At 43.9% G+C, this 27,816-nt stretch overlaps 1 protein-coding gene across 1 annotated transcript; it reads left to right on the plus strand.

The window, feature by feature from the left end:
- Positions 1 to 1,640: 1,640 nt before the first annotated feature.
- On the plus strand, positions 1,641 to 27,404 carry tmem260 (transmembrane protein 260). Its single transcript, XM_023417230.2, has 17 exons — positions 1,641 to 1,979; positions 2,106 to 2,222; positions 5,444 to 5,475; positions 7,095 to 7,246; positions 15,931 to 16,108; positions 16,213 to 16,326; positions 16,977 to 17,156; positions 17,260 to 17,300; positions 18,641 to 18,727; positions 19,816 to 19,924; positions 20,334 to 20,506; positions 21,756 to 21,927; positions 23,001 to 23,140; positions 23,764 to 23,940; positions 25,027 to 25,080; positions 25,356 to 25,440; positions 25,619 to 27,404. Exons 2-17 carry the CDS (start codon positions 2,114 to 2,116, stop codon positions 25,877 to 25,879), a joined length of 2,064 nt encoding a protein of 687 aa, XP_023272998.1. The 5' UTR covers positions 1,641 to 1,979; positions 2,106 to 2,113; the 3' UTR covers positions 25,880 to 27,404.
- The last annotated feature ends 412 nt before the right edge of the window (positions 27,405 to 27,816 follow it).

Genomic DNA, 27,816 nt, shown 5'->3' on the forward strand with positions numbered 1-27,816 from the left:
CTCCACCTCCCTCCACCTCCCTCCACCTCCCCAAATTCACTGCATCTCCTCCCCATATCCCTCTGCCAGCACTGCAGCCCAGCGGATAACCAAGCGTGGATTAGCAGTGACATCACACTGAAGAGATGGCTGAGCCCGAGTGTGAGGAAGGGTGAGTACTTGGGTGTGTGTGTGTGTGTGTGTGTGTCAGATGGGTGTGAGCGTTATGTGTGTGTTCAAGACTGATTAGACGGCGAGGGTGGTGGTGAGAGGGAAGCGAGGATTAGAGAGCCATCTGAGAGTTGGCTAGGTGCTGACACCACTCCACCTCACCAAGGGCTCAATTTACTGAGGGATCAGACTCATTTATAGTGGGCTGGGATTATTATCAGTTCAATAGGGCAATTTCTTTATTACAGTCACCTATCAACCTGTGAAATATGGACACTTGTGAGACATTTATGAGTGCATGTATCTTGTTTCAGTTATAATCTAGTGCTTTTCTGCTACAATTTATGGTATATGAGCAGCAGGTAAGCTCTACAATGATAATGTTTAAATAAAATAGTATTACTCTTACATCGGGATCTAAATGTAATTTTCCAAGGGAACTTAAAATGTCTCTTTAGACAGGCAGAGTACAATAAATAAAATTGCTCTTTATTTGTTTTTTTTTTAAGAAAAGCTGGTCACAATAAAACATTTATTAGGAATTTCAGACAAATCCATCCATCATATCAACTCCTGGGAGGTTTAAGAGGGCTGTGGTGACTATGGCATTTTTTTTTTTTTTTTTTAAAGGCTCCAAATCGGATAAGGCAGGCAGCTATGTTTGAGTTTGGGTTTACCTGGAATGTCAACACTCTTAAGCTGGCCCTCTGAATTGAACCCCTTGTAATGCATTGAGCATCACTCACCTGATTCTTCAACAGCACAGCCCACTGGGAAAACAGGTTTCGGCTGCATCTGAGACAGAACAATGGTGGATAGAATGAAACACATTTAAGACCAAGCCTTAACCCAGAAATGAAGGAAGTGGCGGCTGTTCCATTGAGTCAGGTTTTCTAACTTGAGAGAGACCTGCTGTGCAGAAGTCAGACTACTTTCTCTCCTTTAATGGTTCATAGTTTGTATGTGAAATGACACATGGTGAAATGAGGGACGCACACATACATTTTTTATAATTAAGACTGTAAGTTCACTCTTGACCTCAGAAACAGTAGCTGACCACAAAATATCTCATCACAAGGACCATTTAGTAGTTCTACAGCCTTTGACCGTATCACATAAACCTCAGCAGGCGTTTTGCTGTCGTAATAAAATATATAATAGGAAACGTTCAAATTTACATTTCTCTTAAGATTGTAAGTTCATTTTGACTTTGCAACAGCTGACAAAATGTATTAGTAGCTATATTATTATGTCTGTAGATACTTTTTAAACTCGAGCACACGCTTGAAAAACAAACCTGCAAGATACAAGTGTATAAAAATGAAGATAAAGAAGCACAAACATGAAACAAATGAACAGGCTTTTATCTTTATTGTTTTCAGCGGATTTTTCACAGAAGTCGTTCAGCTTGTTTAGAAAATAGTTATAGACCCTCCCCCAGTCTGTCACGTGAACAGAAGTGATGAGAGAAATCTCAACGCTTCATTTCTGAATCACAGTGACTGAACAAAGAAGTACAGTTTTCACAGGTAACACGTCCGAGGAAAAAACAGTCGTCTTCCACCGCCGCATCTCACCTAAACTGTTATATCCAGTAATCATTGTACAAACAATTAAATCACAACCACTTCACTCTAACTTTGAAGAGTGGCGCGTCCGGTAGTATCGCGAGTTTTGCTCGTCGGCGAGAATTAGGTGTTGCTACTTTCCCGGGAAAAGAAACATGTCAATTTAGCTAACTCTCAAGCCAGCATACACGAAACCGCAAACAAGACTTAAGAGGTGGCCCACTGAATTCGTTGAAGCTGTAGTCTGACATCGATTTTCAGGTAACTGGTTGCTACCGAGTCCTGTTGACACTCTACATCCAGAAATGTATGGATGCTAGTGACGTTAGCTCGCTAGTTAGTCGACATTAGCTAGCTGTTGTTTGAAAACTATCTGTGTTTATCCAGGAATAAAAATGTCCGCGGAGAAAAGGACCAGCTGCATTCTGACTGGTGCTACGGTCGCTTGTGTCACAGCTTTGTATGTGCCCTGTGTCCAGAGGACTGTCCCCGGTGGAGACTCAGGTTGGTGCTAGCCCGCTATAGCTAAATGCTTCTCTGATCATGTGGCTTTGTTGTGTTGCCGGGCAGCCAATCGTGTGGCGCCTTGGTGATGTAGCTGCTGCAGCTTCACTGGTGCTGTCCGTGGTGCTGCAGGTAGGCTGCTGTACATCAGATGAAAAATCCAAACTTCTACCAACATGACACACAAGAAGTTTCCAGGAACACAACGTACTGAAACCCACAAACTCAAAAATTCAGTTAGGGAGATTTTTTAATTTACTCAATAATCCCGGAGTTTCATCAAGTCAATGAAAGGGCGCCAATAGCTCAAACACCAGCACTGTTTGTTGAAGGCAGAACATAATGTAAACAACTCTGCATTTGGCTTTTACAGTAAATTAATTTGAGAGTAAATGTCTTATAAATAGAACAAACACCACTAAAATGTTTCAAATTTTCATAACTGTTGTTGAATTACTCATGATTTGGGAAGTATTTTTATTTTATTGTTTTATGTTTTTTATTGTCTTTATTAGTGTGACTGTCAAATTGTCTTTAAATGTTGGCGACAGTGCATAGATACATTCTATGTTTTAGATGGAATTCTGTGGCACTAGAAAGTATGTGAGAGGGCTTTTAATGATGAAAAACAGAGATTTCACCCACTGGATTAGCATAAATTTAACATAATTTTAAAGATTTAATTGTACATTTGATATATCAACATAGAGATTATGCTATGATGATTATCAAAAAACTTTTGTTGCTCATAAAGTTATTAGAAAGTTTACCGTGTCCAAATATTTACCCTGTTACACATCTGCAAGAATGCTCCATCCAAGCCACAAGGAGAAACATAGTAGAGCATTATTTCTTTTACTGACTGCACTTCTATGGTGGGAAATATAGACACCATTTGTAATGACAAAGCATTGTTGACAGCCCTTGACTCACAAAATAATCCATCTTGTTTGTTTAAATTCAAATTATATGTGTATGCATAAATTTAATTTGCACTTTTCTGTAACAAGGCTCAACAGTGGACCCAAATGTATTTCACTCAGTACCTTCCTATGTGGTTGGCCAATGTGTTTTCCAACATTCTTGTAATGCAGTTTATGAAGGAATGCCTTGCACAATTACAAACAGTGTTTAGAAGTGATAGCAAGGTTACAAACTTGTAAATGTGGACTTGAGGGCATGAAGGCTCTGCTTGTTAGGTTTGCACTGCTGTGGCATGCAAGCTGCTGCGGAGAGGAATGCACATTTTGCAGAATGAAAGCATATGAAAAGCTCGGCCAGATATGAGTGAGCAGAGACGAGGAGAGAGCAGGCAATTGGAGCGCTGAGTAGCCCTGCTGGTTGTGCTGCTGTCTAGCGAACGGGGCCTTTGAAAAAATGGCCAGCCCCTTCTCCACAGTGTTTAGGGACGGTGCAGGATGCCCGCTCTGATAGTGCCAGCTGAACACCCTTCTGAATTCTCCAGGTCTCCGTCTCTGTGTCCTAATCTCTTTAGGTGTGATGTGCCCTGGAGAGGCATGAGCGCAGCCCCGCGGGTACGCTGTTGTCTAGGAATGTGGAGTGTGGAAATGATGGGGATTATGGGAAGACTGGTGTGGGTGCCCATGCTCCACTATCACAAAGACTCTTGGCACCCGTGCTGCTACCCCGTTGAGTCAATATTTTCCATTTTTAGTATTGGGGCTGCAGAACTCCATCTCTGTGGCACTGAGATGGATGTTTTGGCTCAGTATTAGTTTGAGTTTCCATGTTGAATGGTGTAAAAGTGTGCCACTACTGAGGGAAAATGAGTGAAATTGAGAAACCGATGAAGGATGAGAAAGTGTGATGTAAAATGATGGCAGGTAGCTGGCGGCTCATGCCAGGTGAAATGGAGCTGTGAAAACATTTAAGCTGTGCAGGTGGAGGAGTTCTGACTTCATGGTCCATTAGACTGATAAGAGTTAGGGCTCCTCATGTGGCAGAAATTTAGGCATCGTAATTCACTGTATCGGCAAGGTTGCAAAACACATGAAGCAGCCAATGCCACCTGAAATTCAGCCGCTGTGTTCTATAACGGTTGGTACGGCTTCATGGCCCATGTTCTTGCTCTTCAAATGTAAGTTTTTATTTGTTTATTTTTAATATGGAAAAACACTTGCAGTTTCTTCGATTTAAAATAAGCAGCTATATTCTGTTGCTGTTGCTAATGTTCGATTTGCTCTGAGCCAGTGTGATGTGTAACACTGCAGATTGATTCATTTTAACCTTTTTTTGAAATTATTTAAGAAAACTTAAAAAACTTTAACCTTCAAATGTATTTTTTTTCTTATACTATATGTAGTGTTCAGTTAATTTACTAGGTATTCTACATAGTTTGGATGCTGGTGAAGTAATAGACTGATTATCCTGTCAATGTTGATGCAGGAAAAGGCCACAGTTTCATTGGCTGTACTGGATAGAGGAGATGACTACCCACCTAGTACCAGTAGAGGGAGCTGTCTCGAACCCAAACATTTATCAATGTCATTTAATCTGAACCAAATTTCAATTTTCATGAGTGGGAGATGCAAACATTGGGTGAGAAATCAGTATAATTTGAAACGCTCTGGGTATATTCTGGCACAAATGGGTTTGTGCCCAGATACATTAAAGCTTCCTGAAACAGCTTTTAGGGGTTTTCTTTTCACTTTGTGCTGTGCCTCACACAGAGCTTGTCAAAAAATTGTGCAACCGGCTCTTATTTTTACAGCTTACCTCATTCTGTGACTGTCACCAACGTTGCCTTTCTGTTTGTGCCCAACGGACTAAACGAGACATTGAGACACTGGGAGTGTGGGAGCAAGAGAGAAGCACGTAGAACAGCAGAAGAAAAAGGAAGGGAAAGGACCCTGATGCATGGGGAGGATGGGACTGGAAGCATTATTCTCAGATCAGCATATGTGTGTCTTTGTGTGACAGAGCATTGGAGAGGGAGTCTAATGGTTTGTGTGTGTGTGTTTATATCTGTGTGTATGTGCTGGAGAAGGGGAGGGAGGCATCAGGGGAGAAGCGAGAGATGAAGAGAATGAGCGTGCCGCTTAGGAAATGTCACACTGGGAAGATTTGCAGGTTTTGATCCTGGCAAATTAATGCAAAACCCCAGTGCAAGTATTTGATTTGGGAAAACTTTGGGAGCAGACTTGTCTCTTAATAATAATTATTGGGTTTACATTAATTTCCTCCCCTATTCTCTTCCACAGGAGAGCTGATCACCACTGCTTGTGAGCTGGGGGTAAGTATTAGCCGTATTGTTTAATCAATTCACTCATTAACTTTTATAAGCATTAAGGAAGTTTAATTAAGCATGGGCAGAAAGCAGATTAATTTACTTTCAGTCCACAGGTTTTCCCCCCTTCTTTTCTATACACTTATTTTACTAAGTTGCAAATAGAGAATGCTATAATTTGCAACCCGTTTTTCAAATCCAATTAAAGTCAATGGTAAGGCGATGGCTTTTGTAGGCTTTGCCTTATGTACGGTATAAGGCTTATTATATCCACCCCTCTTTTTTGTGTGTGTGTGTAAGCCGCGAAGAATGAACTAAATCGGGTTAACAGTTATAATAAGTTTTATTATTTAATAAAGTTTATTACGCCGCTGTGATCCTTTTAGGGAGGCTGTGTCGGTGTCACTATGCCAGTAATCCTGCTGTTAGTGCTGCAGTCCGTGTGGCCTGCCTGTCTGCCTTTCAGGCCTCCCCAGGGCCTTGCAGGCCGTCCCTGGGCCCCAGGCTGCTGGCCCCCCCTTCTGATCCCCAGAGCTCTAGAGTTCTGCTTCCCCTTGCTCCCTGTGGCCTTTGTCCCTCAGCTGTCCTATAACTGCTTATCTGTCCACTCCTGTCGGCCACACAGTCCTTCCTCAACATGCTCATGTTCCTATAGTAGAGTTACCTACCTGTCTGACAATGCTACTTAGTTCACTAAACTGTCAGCAACTGCTGAGTTGCAATCCTTTTTCTTTCTCTCGTTCTCTGCTTCACTTCTTCTCTTCTCCTGACCTACACATTCCATCCTCCACCCCTCTCTCAGATTTGGGCAAAGTTATTATACTGTAACCAAAGAGCTTTTGCTGTGTTTGAGGTGACCGGTGAGGTAGTCACACTCTCACCTTTCAGCTCCATGTTCATTTGAAGAGCTGCCCCTTCTCCCTGCCCGCATGGCTCGTGTTATCAGTGCCAGGGAATGAGTCTGTGTTTAATGACTGAGCCCTTATCTGGGTGGAGGAGACTTAGCGGCTAATTGCTGTGATTGCTGAGATCCCCCAGGCGAGAATGACTGCGGCTTGGAGGTGGTTTGGGGGCCGGGGGTGGCGAGCACCACGTGCTCTATCACAGGCTCTAGGGAGCTGCACTGTCCTTGGGAAGAGGCCAGAGGAAAAGAAATGAGAAGAGGGAGGAAGAGAGGGAGAGGAGGGCTCTGGTATCGTAGCAGAGTCAGTTTGCGGTCAGTCTGGGCGGGATGAGCCTCACTCTTCACTGTTACTGTAGCTCTACAGCATGCCTCTACTGGTGTCTACAGGGGGCAGAGGAGCAACTAGATTTGCAACTTAATCACAAAAGGCCACTGATAAAAACTCATTTTTTACTGCTCTTTATCACCATCTGCTTCCATCTTGCTCAGTGGTCACCTCTTATATTATTTTTCTAGCTTTGTATTCTTCTGTCTCTAGTACTTTTCATTTCTCCCATATCTTTGCAAAACAACGTACCACATGTGCACGTCCACCATCTCGGCCTCCTGCAGAGCACGTCAAGCACATCTTCGATAAAACATTACCTATTTTATGTGCTGTTCTCTCATAGCCTCTTGCGTGAATGGATTTGGGTCACTGGCTTTGTCATTGTGTGTTTAGGTGGCTCATCCTCCAGGATACCCTCTCTTCACCCTGCTAGCTCGCCTGGCCATGTGTGTCCTGCCATCACTCTCTGTAGCCCACAGCGTCAACCTGATGGGTAGCCTGTTGGGGGCTGCAGCTTGTGGTGCCCTCTGCATAACTGTCTGCAGGTAGGCACAAGAAAATATAATATATATAATATAACATGATTTTTCACAATATATTGATGTGTTTGTGTTCTTCTGTCCTGCCATTGCTGTGCTTTGATTTAAGTGAATGTATGAGGAGTAAAACTAATCCCCAAAGAGAGCATTTTTGTGGATTAGTTCTTTCATGATTGTCTTCTACAGATTTATGTCACAAAGTCATGCTTGTATTTGCATGTCTCAAACTCAGATTTCAGGGAAGTACAAAGTAGACCTCCCCCTTCAGCAGAAGAGCCTTCTGGTGACTAACACACGCATCAGTCTGTCGAGTAAAAGTCAAACATTCAAGGGAAGTTACAATAGGAATTTTTGAGAGAAGGGCCCCTTTAAACATTTCCCTACTGACTTTTTGCGTCTTGATGCTGTCTGGAACAGGGGGTGGTATTTTTGGGTCCTGGTGGACAGGCAGTGGCGTCCCTGATCCTCTGTTCAGTATTCAGGAGCAGGGCCCAGCCGCCCTCCTCTCTCCCACCACCCTGCCCTGCCTGTTTACCCATCAGCCACCCGTTGTGAGAGTGCGTGTGTGTGTATGTATATCACAATTATCGTACCCTCCAGCACCCACCCCGGCGTCCCTGTTCTCCTGCTCCCCCACTGCCCAGCATGCTCCCAATCCTGACGTGGCACGATTTCTAATCTCCCCCTTCTTGCCTCCTGGGTCTTAGAGGAACAGGATCACTAACTCCGCTCCTCCCTCTCCCCTCTCTTTAACCACCTCTCCCCTCACTCAGTCATGAGCACAGTTTACGGTCTCTGCATTGCCATCTACCACCCTGCAGATTGCCTGCTGCTGACCCCATCATGTAAGGAGTATTTTACCCTTTCCCTCTTTGTATGTGTGTTTATCTCGCATGGTTGGCTGGACTACCTTACATCACCTTTTTGCTGATCTTAGTGATTTTCCACATTGCATTGTTGATGGCAGCTTAGTGTCAACATTTTTCCTTTTTGTCAGTGTTTATGCATACTGGGGCATTTCCAAGCATGTCATATGCTTCTGATTTACTATTCCAGAATAGGAATTGTTGAATATGATGTAATTTCTACCTGCTGTAGACCATGGCAGGCTGTGAGGTCCCAGTGACAGTGGGGGGAAAGCAGGTGAAAATGAAGTTGTGTGTGTTCCCAGGTGATCAGTACTGGGCCTACTTCCTGTGTGCCTGGCCAATGTATGTTAGGTGGCAGGTGGTCTGTAGTAGGTCAGGGTACAGGGTCAGCCCTGCTGGAGTAGGGCAGGAGCTGGGAAGGAAATGCTCCCCAGGGGACTGGCCTTAAGCCCAGACTGCATCAGCCTTAGACCCTGTCCTGCCTTTCTGTTCTTCAAAGGTGAATCAAAATCTGCCAGCTTCAACCACTCTGCCCAGGACAGGTTAGAGGAAAAGAATAAGAGAGGACAAAAAGAAAGGGAAACAATACTGTGCCTCTTTGGGGTTTTCCGGCTGTGTATCCCTACATCCCCCTAGTCTTAATGCATTTGATGAGTTACCAGTGAATTGTGGGATTGGACTCAGCTCTTGGCCAGACATTTACAGGCAGTTATTTTGAGGCCAGAAAATATCCATGCAGTCTGGGTGATATTTGGCTCCCGGTGTGCATGTTAACTGTAGCCCTTTTTGTAATCTCTGGGGATTTAGATCCAATTTTGGATTATGTTCAAGTAAAAAGTCATTATGAGGACCTCCAACCCCACCCATCCCCCAACAAGGGTTGATGGGTAGTGAGGACTTCAGCCAGACCACAGTCACACCATATAAGCTCTTAAGTATGAACATATAATCTACGCTTTCAATTTGAAAAATAAGCATAAAAGGTTTTAGTCGTTATCTTTTCAGGGCCTAGTTTGGGATGAGCTTGTGGCTGTGGATCAGCTGGCAGACTCTGCCTGGTGAGGGGTTACTGAAAAGGGCAGAATATGAGGGGGTGGGGAGGTGGGGAGGTGGGGGATGGAGGTTCCGGATGGTCAAGACGTCCCTCTCGCTTCTGGCATGGAGGGCATTGGGTGCTTTGACCATACCGAGAAGATTGGCATAGATGTCTGGCCACGGCCCTGCAGGGACTCTCTGGCCAGGCTTTTCCCTCAGATGAAATGCCAAAATTGACCAGTTGACACCCGTTCATACCTGCTCTGTCCTTGTAGTGACACCAGTTTCCTCTGTCTTTTCCGAACAAAATTAAGTTCTGAAATGTCTTCTGTTGTTTCTGTCCCTTTGAGGCCCTCATAAACTTTTTCACTACTTCTTATTTTTGGGTTTGTATCAGCTGAGAAGTAGACTTTTTCCCCCAAACAAATCATCGCTTTGTGTGATTATTTTCAGATGGCAAAATGTAGTGAAGTTAATACGGGTACTTGAAGGCAGTTTCTCTCAAATAGTAAATTGTAGACCTTGAAATTCATCTGGAATATACCCAACATGGCAAGCCTTTGATGTATCAATTTAAATTAGTCGGCCAGATTGCCGTGTTTAATGTGGGGGAATGTAAGTTGATAGGCTTGGAAGCCACTTCTCTCTCTTGCGTAAGTTTAAATGTAGCACTTAGCCTCCCTTTGATTTGTCAATTACAGTTCTCTTGGCTTGATCATATGGTTTGATGGCCAAATTGCATGTCTTGTTATGTTTTCACACCATGGCCTGACAAGCCTTTGAGGATGGTGGACGTAATGATAATTACTATCGATTGCACTTGGAGGTTCACAGAAAGAAACATTTGGCCCGTGGAATGCTAAAGGCCTCAGCCACGAGTCTCTAGAGGAATGCACCCTTCATAGCGGGATAATCCAGACAGCTTGGTATTCTGCGCTCTCTCGTTTCACAGTTTATCTGCTAAAGCTGCTCTGAATCTCTGCTACCTGAGAGGAATCTCTCTCCATTCCTGGGCTTATCCTGAGAAACCAGGAGCAGACACGTTAGTGTGCTGACAGCCATCAGAGCAGAAAAACAACCTCGCAACGCTCAGTCATCAGCACTTTTTGTTTGATCACATGATTACATAACAGCGCTGTTGAATCACACCAAACATGTCTGGCCTCTCCCTTCCCTGGCGGCCCTCGAAAGAAAAAGCACACCTGCGCGAGGCTCTTCCACCAAGAGCTGGCCCATGTGGCACAGCTGATACCTCAGTGGACCGGAGGGTGGGCGTGGTGCCATCCCCTGCCTTGTGCTGCGTCCCCATCTCCTTATAAGGACCTCCACCATATGGTCCTGATGGCGCTTTCCCTCCTCGCTCAGGTGGGTTGTTTTTCCACAGGGGTGGAGTTGCGTGTATTTTGTTGGGATCATGTCAGGAGCAATGTGTAGGGGGAATGTTTTTTTTTTTTTTTTTTTTGGCAACCATTTGTGTCATTTTCTTTTCTTTTCTAGACATCTTGAGTGGAAGTTGTGATATCTTGGAAACAGCTGAATGAGTTGTTTTGTCGGATAACGTTCTCACCTCTCCCTGTAGGTGGCAAGCCTGCCCCTCCCTCTCACATCTGCTATGGTCGGATAAAATCTTCTTCCCAAGTGGCAATAGAAAATACACCCATCACTGTTTTCTTCTGAAAATACAGAGGGCAATTTTAGGTTTGTCTGTTAAAAAAGGCCCCAATCTCTGGACCTTTTGTTCCACTTTTGCAGTATCTCATCCTTCATATTGTAGTCCAACAGACCTCCTTTACTCCCCCCATCCTCAGCATGACCAATGGTTCCCCCAGGACTCATCCTCTAATACAGTTAAACAGATGTCTAATGAAGATGTTATTTCCTCATTACTGGCTACGGGATAGGGATAGAGAGGAGGAGGGAGGAGGGCTAGATAGACAGCAGAATACAGTACCAGTTTAATATTCCTTTCGCCCGTGGGCCCGAGATTGTGTCTGCCTCGGACGTCAATATTACATTCCTCACCCACCACAGGCAGTCTTAATAAGGCACCAGGCACGGAGACGGATCAGACTCGGCAATTACAATTCACCCAGAATTAGTTAATGGAATCTATACAGCAACATTTATATATCAGTGGTGTGTGCCTAATGACTTTGTTGGAAAAAGGAGCAATAAAAATGGCATTCAGTGAATTGCATAAACACAGGATTTTTCTAAATTGTTTTTTTTTTTCCCTCTTCCTGTAATTTTTGTGTGTTGGGTGGAGATTAAGATGGCATTCTGGGAAAAATTGTCATGTCAGTGGCTGCATTGTTTGAGCAGAATTGTGGTGATTAATTTTACACGCACTTGGAGCACTGGAGCGCTCTCCTGGAGGAGGGGTGTCTAAGCGGCAGAGCTGGGTCCCTTATTTACCCTCTGTGCAAGCAGTCAGCCTCCTCAACACACACCGGATGAGGCAAGAAAGAGAGAGAAGTGCCTGGTTTGGTGATTGGCTGGAAATTAGGCTGTGACAACTAATATTCTAATAATATACCCCTAGAAAAATTAAAAAAATATATTTTTCTTACTTCAGTATCAAAAATGTGACGATAATCTGGTGATGACCATTTGTTCTTTTGGAGGGTAATTTCTCAACAAATAATTTTTATAAATGACCAAACAAGTAAACTTTCACTGGGTATTACAGTCAGTTAGAAAAGCAGAATATGTCCAGAATATATAATATGATGTACATAATGATATCAATAATATATCCATAAAATGGCTGGGTAACATAGCTGAAATCAATATCATTATATTAGTTCGATTTATTTTCCTGATATCATTATGTAGCACAATATGGCAAATTTCTGCTATATTACACATAAACTAACCAATGCAACAATATAGGTTCCACTGTCGTGTTCTTCACACATATAAAATAAAAACCTTAATAATATAATTTTCTTTGCTTAACATGATCAATTTAAAGGGAGACTCCACTACTTTAATATTGCACTTCCAAAAAGTCGGGACGGCTTACAAGTGCTAAATTTAGAATAGACAAGACTTGACTAAACCGGCAGAGGCCAAGATATCCTGACTTTAAGTCTGAAGTATAGGTGAAGCCCTGAAAGCACTGGATCCTACATTTACTGTAATACAACTCCGTGACATCTTTCGTTAAACCTGGTAAATGTCCATGTCTTTCAAACTCTGTGCCCCCAGTTTGTAACACAGGCTTTCTGCTAAAAATGTGTAGTCTCCAAACCCAAGCCATGGATGATGTCACCAGGGTCAGTTTTTGAACTATGGATAGCTTTAGTTCTCACAGGCTGAACAGTATCACAGATAAACTGAACTTGATGTGTAAAATTGGTGATTTACCCTTTTAAAACAGCAGAACTTTGCAAAATGATAACATGATATGATCTTACTGTCAGCACACAGAAAGAAAATAAACTATAATACCGAAAACTGAATATTGTTGCTCAGCCCTTAGACATACACTGACTAGTTTTAAAACACTTTATAGAATTATAAAAGGATATTTGATTTCTTGACACATACACATACCATATCATTTAAAAGCTTAAATTTGTATATCAGTTTCCACTTGGCTTTGAAATTTCAAAGCAATTCATCAGACACTTACCACTGTCATATAATAGCTACTAAGTACCCTGCCTGGTGTCCTGGCCAGAGGAGAGCCCTGGGGTGTCAGTGAGGGCCAGCTGGAAACCTAAGCCTCAGCCCGAGCAGGCCACCTCCTCTCTCGGGCTCTCTACCCTCTTCAGGAATGTGTGATTCTTTTCCAGCGCTGCTTCCCCAAACCACCATTCGGTTAGAGAACAGAGCAATGCTGATCCGCGATGGCACAGCTGTGGTATTGTCTGTTCCCCGGGGTGGTGTGTGACAGTGGCTCCCTTGGCCAGCTCCATTGTGAAGCCTCATTCAGTGCAGAGTGCTGGTGTAGGCTTTTTGTGTGCTGTTATTTAGCACAGACGACTGGTGCTGGCACGTCTCTGGCCCATACTGTAGAACTGAGGGGGTAAATGAGGCAGGTCCCATTTTGACACTTCAAAGTGATTATACACAGCTTTTGTTGTGTCCTTGAAGGGGACATTGCTCACCACAGTCTGTTATATCTTTGTCATTTATAATTTTTTTATTTACCTTTGATGTCTCCCTTTGAACCTGTGCAGATTTAGTGATTTTTACTATTTAATCATTTTCATTCCGTCTGTATCATTTTTAGCTAAAAAAAAAAAAAAGATTTATTAGTGATTTTGTTTTTCAACCGCTTACATTACTTCCAAGCTTGTGTTTCATTCCAGACTCAATGCATCATATTTGTCATTCAGTTAATTACCCAAGTGATGACGTAGACATTTTGGCAGGGTGAATCAATTCAGGGTAGAACAGTTTCGTTGTCAGCCGTATTATTCTCCTGCCATGTCTCAACCAGGCCATTGTCATTGAGCCACAACATTTCAGCACAGCAGCATCCTGCACCGCATTGAGTTGTGATAACAGGGAACACGGCCACACTGGTGTCAGAATGTGTCCTGCTTTATCTGCGTGCCCTGGGAGCAGCCAGCCTGGAGAATGAGCTGTGGAGAGGCTGAGAGGCTGACTGGGACCCAGGTGGTCCCACGCAGACAGACAGGTCATTTACAGCCCGCACTGTACACACATCACTGGGCTCTTACAGACTGACAAGCTCTAACAGAGAGATTTGTCAGGCACTCAGGGAGAATAAAGAAGTCGAAGAACAGGAATGTGTGTGCGTGCGTGCGTGCGTGCCTGAATATGTGACGAGTACTGCCTGGCTATCAGACGGGGCTTTCAGAAGCAGGAAAAGACTTGGTGTAATAACCCAACTGTGGACCCCCACGACTGTTCTGAACCCTGTGCTACCCCCAAACCAGCCCCCCTGCTAGGTGTATGAGCCACGGTTAATTGTCATGCAGGGAGGTAAAATTATGGGTGCGGAGGGTCCCTGCACCTCAACAAAAGTCCCCATCTGCCCCCCCACTCCGCACCCTTCTTCATCCTTCCTTCAAGTTACAACTAATTCCTGGAGCGGTGCAGTGAGAAAGGCGCTGCTATCTCTTATTAAGACCCACTCCTAGACGCCCCATCAACACATTTCGCCCCCCCCCCCCACCCCCTTTAAGTGCACACACACATATACATACTCATCCACCAAGCTTGCCTTATACTGAACACTGAGGAAAAATAGTGGAGACTAGGAGAGAGAAAACCCAAGAAAAAAAGGGGGAAGTAGTCAGCAAGCAAGAGTTTTTTTTTCTACCCTTCTCTCGCTCTCCCTCTCCTTTTTTTCCTGATTTACCGCGCTTTCCTCAGAAAGCTCCATTGTTCCCCTAGCCTAAGTCTCATCAGGCCTTTTGTGGCTGACTATCACAGCGGCAGGCAGAGAGCTGGAAATGTATAAATGGTATCATGCCTTGTGATTAATGGCGGTGCTTATGAGTCAGGTCTGATAACGGGCCTGCTCTCTACTCAATTTCAGATACCGTTAATGGAATCTGTCTTCTGCGATTGTAATGTGAGAGCGCCTAATTTGCTATGGAGCTTGAAGCTGTCACCGGCAAGGGATTGTGGGGTCATAAGGGACCTGGCAGCCGTTTGGCCTGCAGCTTGTATCTGCGGTGCTGAATAGAGCAGCTCTCTGCCTGTCAGTTAGCTGATAGGCTGATGAGGACTCTAAGCCACTCCACACAATGGCGGAAAGGGCCATACTGCCTGACTTCCCTAATTGTCGAGCCTGCTCATATTTCAGAGCCAGCATGCCGGGGACTGGGCTGCTTTTTTTTTTTCTTTTCTCTTTTTTCCCCTCTCTCTTCTTGAACTTTTTTCTTCCTTTTTCTATATTTCATCCTTCATCCCGCACACTGTCTCACCCCTTTAACGCACACTTCTCTGCACTATTTTTCTTTTCTTTCCCTTCTCGCCATCATTTGTCGCCCCTCTCTCTCTCCCCCTCTGTCTCTCATTTTAGTAAGTGGTGGGTCTTAGCGTATGACAGATTATCCCAAGTTTGCTTCAATTACCGCAAAGGAGATGGAGACAGTACAGGAGAGGAGGAAGGGGAAAACTTTTGTGCACACATTATATTTAAGAAGCTGAGGATAAAGTGCTATCTCTACCACGGTGGTTTCTGTGCCAGTCTGCTCGAGATCAACCGGCTGCTGGGGAGGGACTTCTCATGATATGTGAATTGCCCCAATTCACTGAGAGTGTTTTTCAAGGTCTTGTCCGAGAAGCAAACTTGGGTCGTAGAGAGATTATAATGGGTCCCCAAATTAGTCTGAGGGAAGTGGTGCCATTTTTGACTGCAGAATTTTAATTTTGTGTGAAGCTGCTGACTTTGTTGTTTTGCCTTTTTTGTGTCAGTGCAGAGTAAGTTACGCCAAATAAAATACAGAAAAAAACACAAAGAGTTCTGTAGCCCTTCGAACTGTCTAAGAGCAAACAGTGAGGCCAGAATTGTTAAATTTGAATATTTTAAGATATTTTTTCAGATTAATTTTAGTTTAGTTGGTGAAATAATTGTTGACGGTTGCAGCAAGCCTATAGTGAAAAATATATACATGTCACCAAAGATAAAACAAGTGCCAATGTCAGTGCCTGACCCTTCCTCCGGGCTGCCCGATTCTTCAGTTTGGTTTGAACCAGATTTATGATTTCCCAGATATTCCTGGGTTTACGTGGAAAGTTGAGCACAGGTGTTTCCTAAATTGTGTATGACAATGTTGGCCTCTTCTCCCTCGCTGTCAGGTTGGCAGGTCCTGGCCCTGGAGCAGTACTGGCAGGAGGGCTGTTTGCTGTGTCCAGGCTGAGCTGGCAGTGGTCCATGGTGGCAGAGGTCTTCACCCTCAACAACCTTTTTGTCGGTCTGCTCTTCTTCCTGATCGCCAGCTTTCACTGTGCTGAAAATGCAACGCAAAGGAGGAAGGTAATCTAGTGCAACATGCAAATTTTTCTCTGATGTCAGATGTCTTGTTAAGATAATTTCACATTGAACTCACAGTGCTGTACTGAACTGCTTGCCCTTGTCAGATTTCACATTGGGGAGCGCTATGCTGTGGCTTGGGGCTCTGTAACCAACACACCCTGGTGCTGTATATACTAGTTGTCATTCCCTGGGTCCTTCACCGACTCTACTCTCATAAGGTAAGCCCTGGGCTTTCATGAATCAAAGCTCACATGGAAGAAAATTTAAATCCCAAGACAGACAAGCAAATTTGTTTCTCAAATGTCCAGCTGTGTTCAGTCAACATTTATAGATCTTACATTTGAGAGTAAAGTAAAAATTAAGTAACTTCTGAAATGCTCTAGTAGTATAAGTGGAAAGGGTTTATCCAAGAACCTGGGAGCAATTATTCTGACATAGATATATAGATAGATCACTGAAAAAACCTTTTTTAAATATCCAAAAGTCTTTATTATTATTATTATTATTTTTATTATTTTTATTATTATTATTATTATTATTATTATTTTACTTTTACCATAAAGAAGTCAGAGAACCACTTGGTTTTCTGAGAGGTTTGAGAGCAGGTCCCCGATGAACTCAGATGGTGTAATGTTAGCATTATGCTTTAAGACATCATAGTAGGATGTAGAGAGGATGATTTTGAATGTAGAGTCGGTTTTCATTAGTCTCCTCGGTCTTGTTACCATCACATCTAGAGTGTAGGCGTATGTCAGACTTTATATTGAATTCCCAGTTACTTTATGTAGCAGCAATATTTCAAAATGTTTGACTTCCGTTTTCGGGAACATTGAGACATTAAGTTTGTGTCCCATGTGATTCTCGGCAGGAGCTGTCTTTGCGTGGCCTTGTGTCTCTGGGAGTATGTTTCCTCTCTGGTTTCCTGCCGTACATCTACCTGCCCATCTCTTCCTACCTCAACACAGCCCGCTGGAGCTGGGGAGATCAGACCACCATGTCAGGCCTGCTGACCCACCTGCTGAGGGCTGAATACGGCACCTTCAGTCTGGTATGTGCTGCCTACCCCGCTATTTTTGGACTTCATCTGTATATGTCTATTTTATCTTGCATCCAGATGTTTTTAGCTTGTTTCCTTTCCTTCCTTGTTTCAGGCAAAGACCGAGAGCCTTGTGAGCTTGACCACAATGTTACAGTAAGTTTCTGTGGCAGATTTTTTTTACCTTTCCTTTAGACTAAATTGCTTAAAAATTTGAAACACAAAAACAACTTGATTACTTGATTAATTTATTTACCACTGTATTTCATCAGGTAATTGAGTAATTGTTCAGTCTCTAAAAACGCCAAAAGAATTGTTAAAAATGTCCATCAAAATTGTCCAGAACCCAAAGTCACATCATCCAATTGCCTGTTCCATCTAACCAACAGTCCAGTGGGCCGTCTTTTCATCTCTGGTGTTTTGTCTTTACTTATAAAGTAGATTCTAAAATAGAGTTGGGTAGAAACAGTGGAGAAAATCTGAAGCACATAGAGGGCACACATGGTTCTAGAGATGGAGGACCCAAACGCACTTTGTGCTGGTTCTGGTGTTTTACACAGGTTAAACCACAGACACATCAGTCTCTTCTGAGAACCCCAGAGTCATTTCTGCAGCCGTTCTCGTTTTCTCCCTCTCTCCTCTCCCCAGCAGCTTTTGTTCTTCCCATTCCACTCTCTCTCTCCCATCAAAGCAGAACTGAACCTGCTTAGAGGGCCAAATCGCTGTGTTCTGTTTCTCCAGCAGTTTGAAATGATCACTCAGCTCTGGTGTTTAAGCGTGACAAGCTGTGATGACAGACACTGCAACAGAGCTGGAGAAATTGTATTTTTCCACTCCAGCACCCCCCACCTCCTCCACCCGATTCCCTCCCCTGCTCCCCACTTCCACCATCACTACCACCACCACCACCGCAGTCATCCCACTCCTGGTATCTTTCTCCAGCTGACGGGATGGGGGTGTATGTGCGTCTTAAGACCCCCCACTACTAGCCCCCCCTCTGCCAGGCACCCACCCCTTCCCATCACCCCTGCTGCTTGATGGACAAGCACACCTTCAAGATGGGGAAGAGAGGCGAACATGACAGGCATATCGCACTGGAGACGTAAACCCACTGGAGAAGCTGACACACACACTCACAAACACACGCTCATGAGCACATTCACACATAGTGTACATTGGGAGATATAGAGACTCAATAAGCTGTCAAATAGAGATGGGTATTAAGGAAGAGGCAGGAAACTATCTCTCTCTCTGAGCAAGCGCTCTCTGACTGACAGGCGCTGTGAGGAGAGGATGGGGCAGCGGGGGGTGGATGACACAGTCATTCGTATCTGTCAATCCGATTGAAAGGAGGAACGCACAGTCCAAGGAGTTTGTTTTGATAGGGGATGGAGGGCATTTAATAATTGGTGTCCTTGACTTCAGTAGCAGGGTGGATAATTCAGCTTGCCTTTGGTGTCCATCATATATGTTTATATGGGTGTTTGTGTGTGCAGGGCCCAGATGGACCACTGCCTTGCGGACCTTTCGCTTCCTGTTTTGGTACTGGCAGGAATAGGCCTGCTCCTCTCCTCATGGAACAGGTAGGATGATCGAGACGCCGGCATGCAAAACACCATACTCTGTCACACACATCTCAGCAGCCACTTCACCCAAAAAATCTAATCCCCTGGAGTAAAAGAAGGGAACAAAACCACTGACAAAATGCTGATCTTAGAAAAAAGAATACAAAAAAACACTGAGGCACCTTACTGTCAAGCTGTCGTGACGCTCCACATTCAAATCAAGAGGGGGTGATGTGTGTTTTGGATTTTCAAAAACATGTTGGTGTGTACAAGTAAATCTATGCTTCCATGTATCTGTATGTGGCAGAGTGGCAATGTGATCCAGTAATTTATTACAGTGGCGCCTTTGCTGGGGTCGGTCGGGTGGAGCTGATAAAGCCTAGTGAAGCCCTGGGGCTCTGTAGGGCACCGGCCACCCCCCCTGTTTCCCCCTCTCCTGGGGTGAACTTTGATCATCTTGGCTACATACACACACAGATGAAAAATAGCAAGGTCATTTTATAGGATGCCAAAATAAAAACATGCAAATGCTGATTTACCAACATTAAATTATTGAGAGAAACTGTTTGTAAGTTTATTACTCAAAAATCTGAATTTATTGTGCATAATGTGACAAAACTTTGATAGAAAGCTTGATAGTGTGTGTCAGTGACCAGGCACTTAAAACCATCGAATCAGTCTCTTGGCAGGAAAAACCAGAAGTCATATTCTCTGGCTTGAAAGAGTTCTTCAGGTTCAGATGATGATTTGTTTTTGCCGTAAGGGTAACGTGTTTTCTTTTTAGTGTATAAGTACATTTTACAGCTGTACTGTAATGAGTTTGTGATTCAGCAGTTGGCACCAGCTCATTATGACTCAGTCTGCATTAGAAAATCAATCATGCACCTCTTAGCTGGCTGGGATATACATTTGCTCTTGGGCTCTCCAACCCTGCAATATTTTATTCAAAACAAGTATATTTTTACGGAGTAAACAGACAAAATAGTACTTTAGACTAGATATACACTAGGGAAATATATCTAGAGTTTATACAACAATATTCATTTGAATTTAGAACAATATTTGTACATAAATAATAAGTGGTCTCATGTCCTTTCCTGTCGTAGGACATGTCGCTCAGTGTCCTGGCTGTTCACTGCCATGCTGGTGGTCTACTCACTGTTTTTTGCTTGGAGAGCCAACCTGGACATCAGCAGACCCCTACTGCTTGGAGTGGTGAGTTGTGAGACTTGAACTCATTCTGCCATCCTCTCTTAGCCAAACTGTTTGCTGTTATTATCATGTGTCTGCAGTAGTCAAGAAGTTTTCTTAAAGATTGAGTTACAGTAGACATTACAGCATAATTTTATATTAATGAGTCCGTGTGTAGAGGAGGGTGAAACAAGAGCACTTGAACAGTAGTACTTACGCTGATCCTGGAACAGGTGCGTTAGTGAACCCAGGTCTGGACTGAGAATCAAAAAACAACAAAAACCTACAGGAAACACGTGTGTGTGTCTGTGTGTGTGTCTGTGTGTGTGTCTGTGTGTGTCTGTGTGTGTGTTTGTCTGTGTGCGTTTGTGTTTGTGTGTGTTTGTGTGCGTTTGTGTTTGTGTGTGTACATGCGTACACTCACTTCCTGCAGGTTGAGCGTTTCTGGCTCCAGAGTGATGCTGCAGTGTGTGTGCTGGCAGGCCTCGGCCTGAGCCAGGCTCACACTGAGCTGGAGAGGAGGCTGGGACGTGGGGGGGTGTGGAAGACCACAGGCTGGGTCCTCACTATGGCTCTGCTGGCACATATGGTGCACACCAATCACAGGTGAGCATTGCAGTCAGTTGCAGTAACAAAGTTACTGTTGGATGAGATGAAAACTTACAATGCTGTCCATACATATAAGAACAATACTGTGTGTTTTTTTATTTATTTTTATTGTTTTGTTCAACAACGCACTGCGTTTCAAATGAATCAGTGATTACAATAGGTTGCAGTTAAATTACCTTGTTTTGTAACACACACTTTGTGGACAATTATCAAATCAAATACCACAACAATAATTGTGATCACAGTAGATCAATGAACTTGACTAAAAAATACACACAGAATAATTAAAAACAAATTGTCACACATCAGTCACGCTGGATCTTCAGTGTTGTCTTCCATTTTCACGTATCCATTCCTCTGACAGAGCTTGGCGTATATTCAATACCCGATACCATCAGTGATGCTTTTCTTCCATAGCAATTGTAGCCGCATTCAATTGTACATGCACAGTCTATCAGTGATTCCAAGCTATAATAGTGTGTTTGTGTCAAGCTGCTGTTGTTTTAGATCAGTCCAATTCTGTTGAATCGCTGTGCATCTATCTGTGGAATCAGTTTTATTTTCAGAGTCTAGCTGTTGCTATAAGTACACTGGAGCCAAATGTGTCCAAAGTGACTTCTAAGTACTTCTGTATAGTAAAGTTAAAGTGAAATAAAAACTCCCCTTTCATTTTAGTTTCTTCTAAAATCCCCCTGCATAAGTTTTCCCTGAGTCAACCCGATTTGTTTCTCCTCTGTGCTTCATACCGAAGGTCTGAACTCCGCATGTCAGGTTTTTCTCTGCTCACCCCATGGTAGGGGCTAAAGAGAGGCACGGTTAGCACATAGATTCCACTCACAGAGCTCAGTCTGAGATGTTAGCTGTCCGAGAAGGCAGATTACACCAGCGTAGTGCTGGGGAGTGCCAGACAGCCATCACTGAGCGGCTTTGATCAAGGGGAGAGCATGGCCTGTGCTGTCAGACCCATCACACCTGTCTCCCCATGATTAGATAGGCAGCCAGAGCGCTCCGCAGAGGGGAAGGGGCGGGGGCACTGACAACTTACCCTCAGAGCACCTTGAAAGCGTACCTACAAACACTGCGCGCACGCACACACTCACGCACACACGCACACACGGCTGTACACATCGCACACATTTCTAAGCAGGGGTAAAGATGCACTCAACCCCTTTTTAAATGCAACTAAACACAACTTGTGTTTTGATGATATTACACAGTATGACTGCAAATGTACTGATGATCTTAGGGAGTGTGATCAGAGCAGTAACAGTGTGGTGGAGCGGTTCGGGAGGGAGCTTCTGGCCTCCGTCCCAACAGACTCGATCATCCTGACCAGAGGAGATCTGCCTGGAAACTCCCTGCGCTACTTATACTACTGCCAGGATGTACGGCCCGATGTACGCCTCGTTGACCAGGAGGTCAGAGCTTTGATTTCTCCACTGTCTTGTCTATGTTAAGTCGAGACAGTTCTCATTGAAGTTTTTGTATTTGATACATATCATATGTAAGAATTTTGTCTTATTAAGAGCACTTGAATTTCAGTAGTCAAAGAAAGGTTCCTTCTGACCTTAAGTTGTAGTAGTGTTATAAACATAGGTATAACAATAGAAATAATTAGTGGCCAACCTGAAGAACACAGATTTAAACTGGCATTATTGAATTGTGTGTATTGTAATGACATTTTATATTCTTTGTTCTTCATGTTATATGCTGACAAATTGTATGCAAGGGGGCATAGAAAAGGTGGATTTCTTTATTCTCAAAACAGAAACAAGAAAAGAAAGGACAGATTTTGTGAAGGAAAGGAAGATTGCCTGGCAAATTATATTTCTGGGATAAGCGGCAGTGTACCTTTTACCTGCTGTGTGATGAAAGACTGAAATCTATACAAATAACAGAAAATAAAGAAAGTCTGTTGTAGGCTTTCTGCTTTGTATATGTCACTATGTAGATCAGGGGTCCCCAAACTTTTTCCTGTGAGGGCCACATAAATTTTCCCTTCTCTGATGGGGAGCCGGGTTCAGTTTGTAACAGAAAAAGTGTGACGATCGCAGGGGTGCCTAAACGTAAAAATGTATTGTTTTCCAGAAAGCCACACATAACCAAATAACCCTTTCCGGGTTCTTCACAGAAAAAAAAAGTCAGGAAATAAATAACACTATTAATGAAATAAATAATAATAGTTCCAGGGGCCGCGCCAAATGTGGGGGCGGGCCGTATCCGGCCCGCGGGCCTTAGTTTGGGGACCACTGATGTAGATCATAAGTTTATATATCTCTTTATCAGCATCACTATCATGAGTGGCTTTAAGCCAGCAATGTAATAAAAAATAAAAGATAAAAGCAAGAGCTTCCAACTTTTACTCTTAAGGAAGAAAAAAGTACATCCTTTTCTTTACGTGAATCGTTCAGTGTGTGGTCATTCTTTAACTGCTAATCACAGTGAATACAAAGATTTCAACAGAGTTGGTGGTACCCTTTCTTCTTTCTAGATGATGACATACACTTGGTATGTGGCCAAGCTGGCGCAGCACCACCCTGGGGTCCACTTCCCTGGCCGCTGGTGGGATCCGGTCCACCCTGAGGGGAAAGGCACCTTCAATCTGGAGCAGTTTCTGTCCCACAACACGCAGTGAGTCACCGGAGAGAGTAGAGAGAGAGCAGACGGGGAATAAAGGGATGGTCTGAAGAGATAAATAGAAGGATGTAGAATCGAGAGAGTGTGAATTGGGAGGGGAAAAATGGTCCAGATGAACAAGTGGGTGATCTAATGAGGCAGAGATCAGTGGGATGGTCGACACAGCGGTGAGTGCAGGGAGTAGATAAGCCCATAGAACTGTTGAGGCCATAAAAGGAGTTTGATGAACTGCAGAAGTCGACTAATCTACTTGATTTGGTTAAACAGTCTCTGGTGGACTTATAGCTGCTCCCTGCTCACATTCACTCCTCTAGGAGGAACTGAGACCCAGAAACTGGCAGGAGACCTGTTAATGCCAAGGCCACCAGGGGGCAGTGTTTGCCAGGCCAACATGTCTGTCTCTCTGTGGGGCAACACTGACCTGTGGGATTAACCCACAGGGCTCGAGCCTTTGGTGAGCAGCATTAGGCTGGAGGGAAGCTAGGAGATGTTGTGATGCGAGGAAACGTTTGTTTTCATGGTGTTCCTGTGTTTCTCATCATCAACAGTCACCTGGAGAGAATAACTGAGGATGTGAGCAAGCCTCTATCTGATTGTTTGTATCTGTTTTTCTGCAGGAGGGATGTTTTCACCTGCATTGGGCTGTCTGATGGAGACCCTAGCTGGGAACGTAGCTTCTCTCGCTGGCCCCTGGGTGTGTGTGACTACTTAGTGCCAGTTCAGAGGCGGTTTCACCCTGAAGAATGGGCTCGACGCACTCGCAACATCTACAACTGGAGCGAGCCACACAACAGGTGCAAACACAGATAAAAACAATTATGCCTCTGAACAGGTTTGTCTTTGATGCCACTTATGGTCCTCTTTTTTTCCTTTCAAGTAGCTTCCAGGTAAAAAAAAAAAAAAAGTAATCTTACTCCACACTGTCTGACAGTATCATATGTATTCTGTATCAGCTTGTGGCAGCTCCTCATTGAGGTTATGTTTGTCATCAAATGTAAAACTTCTAAATGTCACATGCATCATTTTATACACATTTTGCCAAAGTTCAGCCTGACGTATTTGATATCTTTGGGTTTGAACAATGTTCGGCTCCACTGTCCCACTGGTGAGTTATTGGGGTTTAAATCCTTTGGCACATTTTAACCAACTTATGATCTACACAAACTAGAAAGATTAATTCAGAGAATATAATAAACTCCAACAAATTAGTCATCACCATGTATTTTATCACCAACAGCATCTCTCATCTCTCTGTGGTCTTCAGTCCTCCTTCCACAGACTCCACAAAGCTTCCCTCAGTGAGGTTGTCCTCTGTTCTCCATGCTGTGATCCAACTCTTTGGGAATTCAACCAGAGCAAGACATTAGGCCCTCAGCCATTTGAAATGAGACTGAAGATGAAAAATAATGAGTTTCTTATTGCGTTTTGTCAATAACTGTGTCAAAAGTGGAATTAGTCAAAGCTCCATATTCTGTTGCTGTTGCCAGCAGCCCTTCATTCACTCAGATATCCACGGCTGAATACTGTGACATTATTTCCCGCACCCTCACGACAAGCGTGTCCGCCAATGCCCACAAGCCAAATATTAGCTCGGGAACCCTGCTAAAATATTCTTTTGAAGAAGAGGTCAAGTGTTTACAGTCAACAAAGTGAAAAAGGGAGATGTGATTTTACTCCATGTCTAATGTGGTAGCTAGTATTGTTGCTCAGTCATTTAATGTTTATGTAGCAAACATTGATGTTTAGTGTATCGAACCTGCACAGTTGAGTGGAACAATATATTCACGCAAATAATCATTTATAGTTAGTGGAACTGTGCACTAGCGAACGCCTGAAGCTGTTTAGATAAAGAAATTTGTTTTTTTTTCATGTGTGAACAGTTTCCATCCTGCGTCCTGGGAGCGTGTCGCTAATGAGGAGATGTGGCAAGCCAGGTACAGTAAACTCTTTTTTTTTTCAGGATGCACTGGTTTCCTCTTTAGAGAGGTTGTATCCTTTAGTGTGCAGATAAAAAGCTGCGTCACAATGCATACTAGCCCACTAGAACATCTCCATAAACCAGTCTTGTGTGGTAGAGCATCTACATGTACATTCTATTTGGTGGTGGCATCTACATAAATCACTCCATTGGAGTGGTGCGTCTGAGAGTGTGGATCTGCATGGCTCATCCATCCAGCACTTAGCCCTGAGCCTGCGTGCTTTGTTTCAGGATGAAGACGGCTTTCTTTCTGTTTGACCTGGCAGAAAGGATGCAGGGAGAGGGGAAAGCTCGCCTCTTTGAGCTGTCTTACACTGTGAGTCTGACCTCAACAAACATGCAACAGAACTGTCATTTACCATAAAGGTGCAGATTTAAGTCCCACACGAGGCAAAGTATGACATATTCAGTGACTTTACATTTTCTTATTTTCGGTAACATCTGTTTTAATGTGTCTCTCTCTGTGCATACGTTTGTCTGTGTTTTCTGGACAGCTGTATAAGGAGATTGTGGAGGCCCACTCAGACTACCCTCCAAACTGGGACAAGAACTTGGCACTGGCCTGTGAGAGGCTGCTTCGCTCGGGTCACCGGGGCTACAGTCCAGACAGCCTGCTGACCTGCAGCGCCCAGCACTTTAGTCTCTACTTAGAGAAGGACCCCACGGATCCCCAGGCTCCTGCCATACGCTCTGCCGTTACTCACCTGCTCAAAGAGAGAGACAGGCTCCGCCAGAGCCGCGGGCAAACCCCATGACTAGATCCATGGAGACCTACATGGAGCTGGCACACTGAGAGTGTGCTGTGAGCCCAGGCGAAGTGTGAGGCAATGAGGGCGAAGTCTGAGCCAATGTGCCTCTTGTCATGGTTCGAGGGTGTTGCTCCAGAAGGACACAGACTGATGCAGTGCTGTTAAGCATAATGGACTTGGCCAAATTGGACTTACAGGTTTGGAACTGGACTTGGGAGTGCTGATGCAGGAGCACTAGTCTCTAGTTATCTAGTTTGTGCAGAGTTCTAGTTACAGAACTCTGCACAACTCTGCACTCTGACTGAGCCATGCTTCATTGAATGAATGTTTACAGTTGACCAGGGACAGAGCTTGACTTCAGGAAACCTTGACTGACCCCAATCAAGCTGTGCGTGTTCCCCCTAAACTCACCATTCGATTGCTTTATCGTTACATCTCGTTCTTTTTTTTCTCCTCCTCTGCTGATTATTTTGCCTCAGCCACTGCTCCACTTCTCTTTTTCTCACATTAGGATGGCAAGGCCGAGATTGAGGGAAACCCAATTTGGGGGCAGAAATGGGGGATTAGAGCAGCTGTTTAATCTAGGACAGACTTGTGCTGTGCCACAGAGTCCTCACTACGCATCACCAAAACTACCCACCCACCCCTCTCTACATCCATCAGTCTATCTTAGATGGTCCTTTAAATGTTTAAAACTAATGGATGAGTGTTTTTTTCTCTCTTCCTACCTAACCAGAGGGTTATAATCCCTCATGGATTTAAATGAAATGTGAAATGTCACAATGCCAGGGACCCTTTTAGAGGTGCGTTTGTGTGCTTGCATGTGTGTTGATTTGTGTTTGTGTGTGTGTGTGTGTGTGTGTGTGTGTGTGTGTGTGTGTGTGTGTGTGTGTGTGTGTGTGTGTGTGTGAGAACATGCTTAAATCTCCACCCAAGCCCTTTCCTTACCGGAACTACACATAAAACATAGTCGATAAACAGATCAGCACACTGAAAAACAAAGTGCTTTGATCATCGTAGAAGCACAGACTCCAGGGACGGACGTAGACACGCGAGTTTGTCGGCTTCCAGGAAAATGGACTTACTGCCCTGTGGTTGCTGGGAAGGCAGTGTGGCATGCAAATACAACGAATGGACCAGAATCTCCTGTCTTTGACGTGTTCTCAGGATCGGACACCTCAGTTCAACACAGTTTTTGTGAATATTGGAGCTGATGTTAATAAGCCTTGTGGCATGAAATTTGTTAAGCAGAGGTCAAACTAGTGTATTGCTATAAGCTTTATAAAACACTGCTGAAGGAGCCTGCTGTTTGAGATACCACTAGAAAGCGGAGGACAGTAAGTGCATGTGTAGTTTTCTCAGAATGTAATCTGCCCTCTGTTTGCAGGCCTGGTTAGCGGCTGTCAGCTGGCTGGATGATGAGATTCAACCTGCTGTAGCACAGATGGTTTGCTTTCTCAAAAAAGGGAAAACTGTCACTCTACTTTCAACAGATTAATATATTCCAATAAAGATTTTGTTTATTTTAATACATTTTGGGCCCTTTCTTGCACGGTAGGACTAGTCCTTTTGAGTAACAAATATTGATCATATTTGTTGTTGTTTTTTTGACATTACAAACAAATGAAAAACATAGGATTAAATCATGTTTTAACTTCACTTACGTATTCATGTGTTGTTGCATGTTTACATCTCATGCCCCTGTATTATTTTTACTTTACTTTCTTCCTGTCCTCCCCTTTGTCATCCCTGTCTTGTCTCCCGCCCTCTTAGTCTCTCATCCCCTCTCACCCTGTCTTTCCCTAACCCCTCTGTTTCTCTCCTCTCCCCTGTCTCTGAGAGTCAGTTGCCCACCCTAAATCAGCAAGCTGCCGAGGATTGTGGGAACCCATGGAATCGCCGTGACCAGGGATGCAGGCAGGGAGCCACGGCAACGCTGGAAT

This window comes from Seriola lalandi, unplaced genomic scaffold (assembly GCF_002814215.2).
Source record: "Seriola lalandi dorsalis isolate HSWRI2012SDOR001 ecotype SW California unplaced genomic scaffold, Sedor1 jcf7180002054573, whole genome shotgun sequence".
In the NCBI taxonomy this organism is placed as follows: Eukaryota; Metazoa; Chordata; class Actinopteri; order Carangiformes; family Carangidae; genus Seriola; species Seriola lalandi.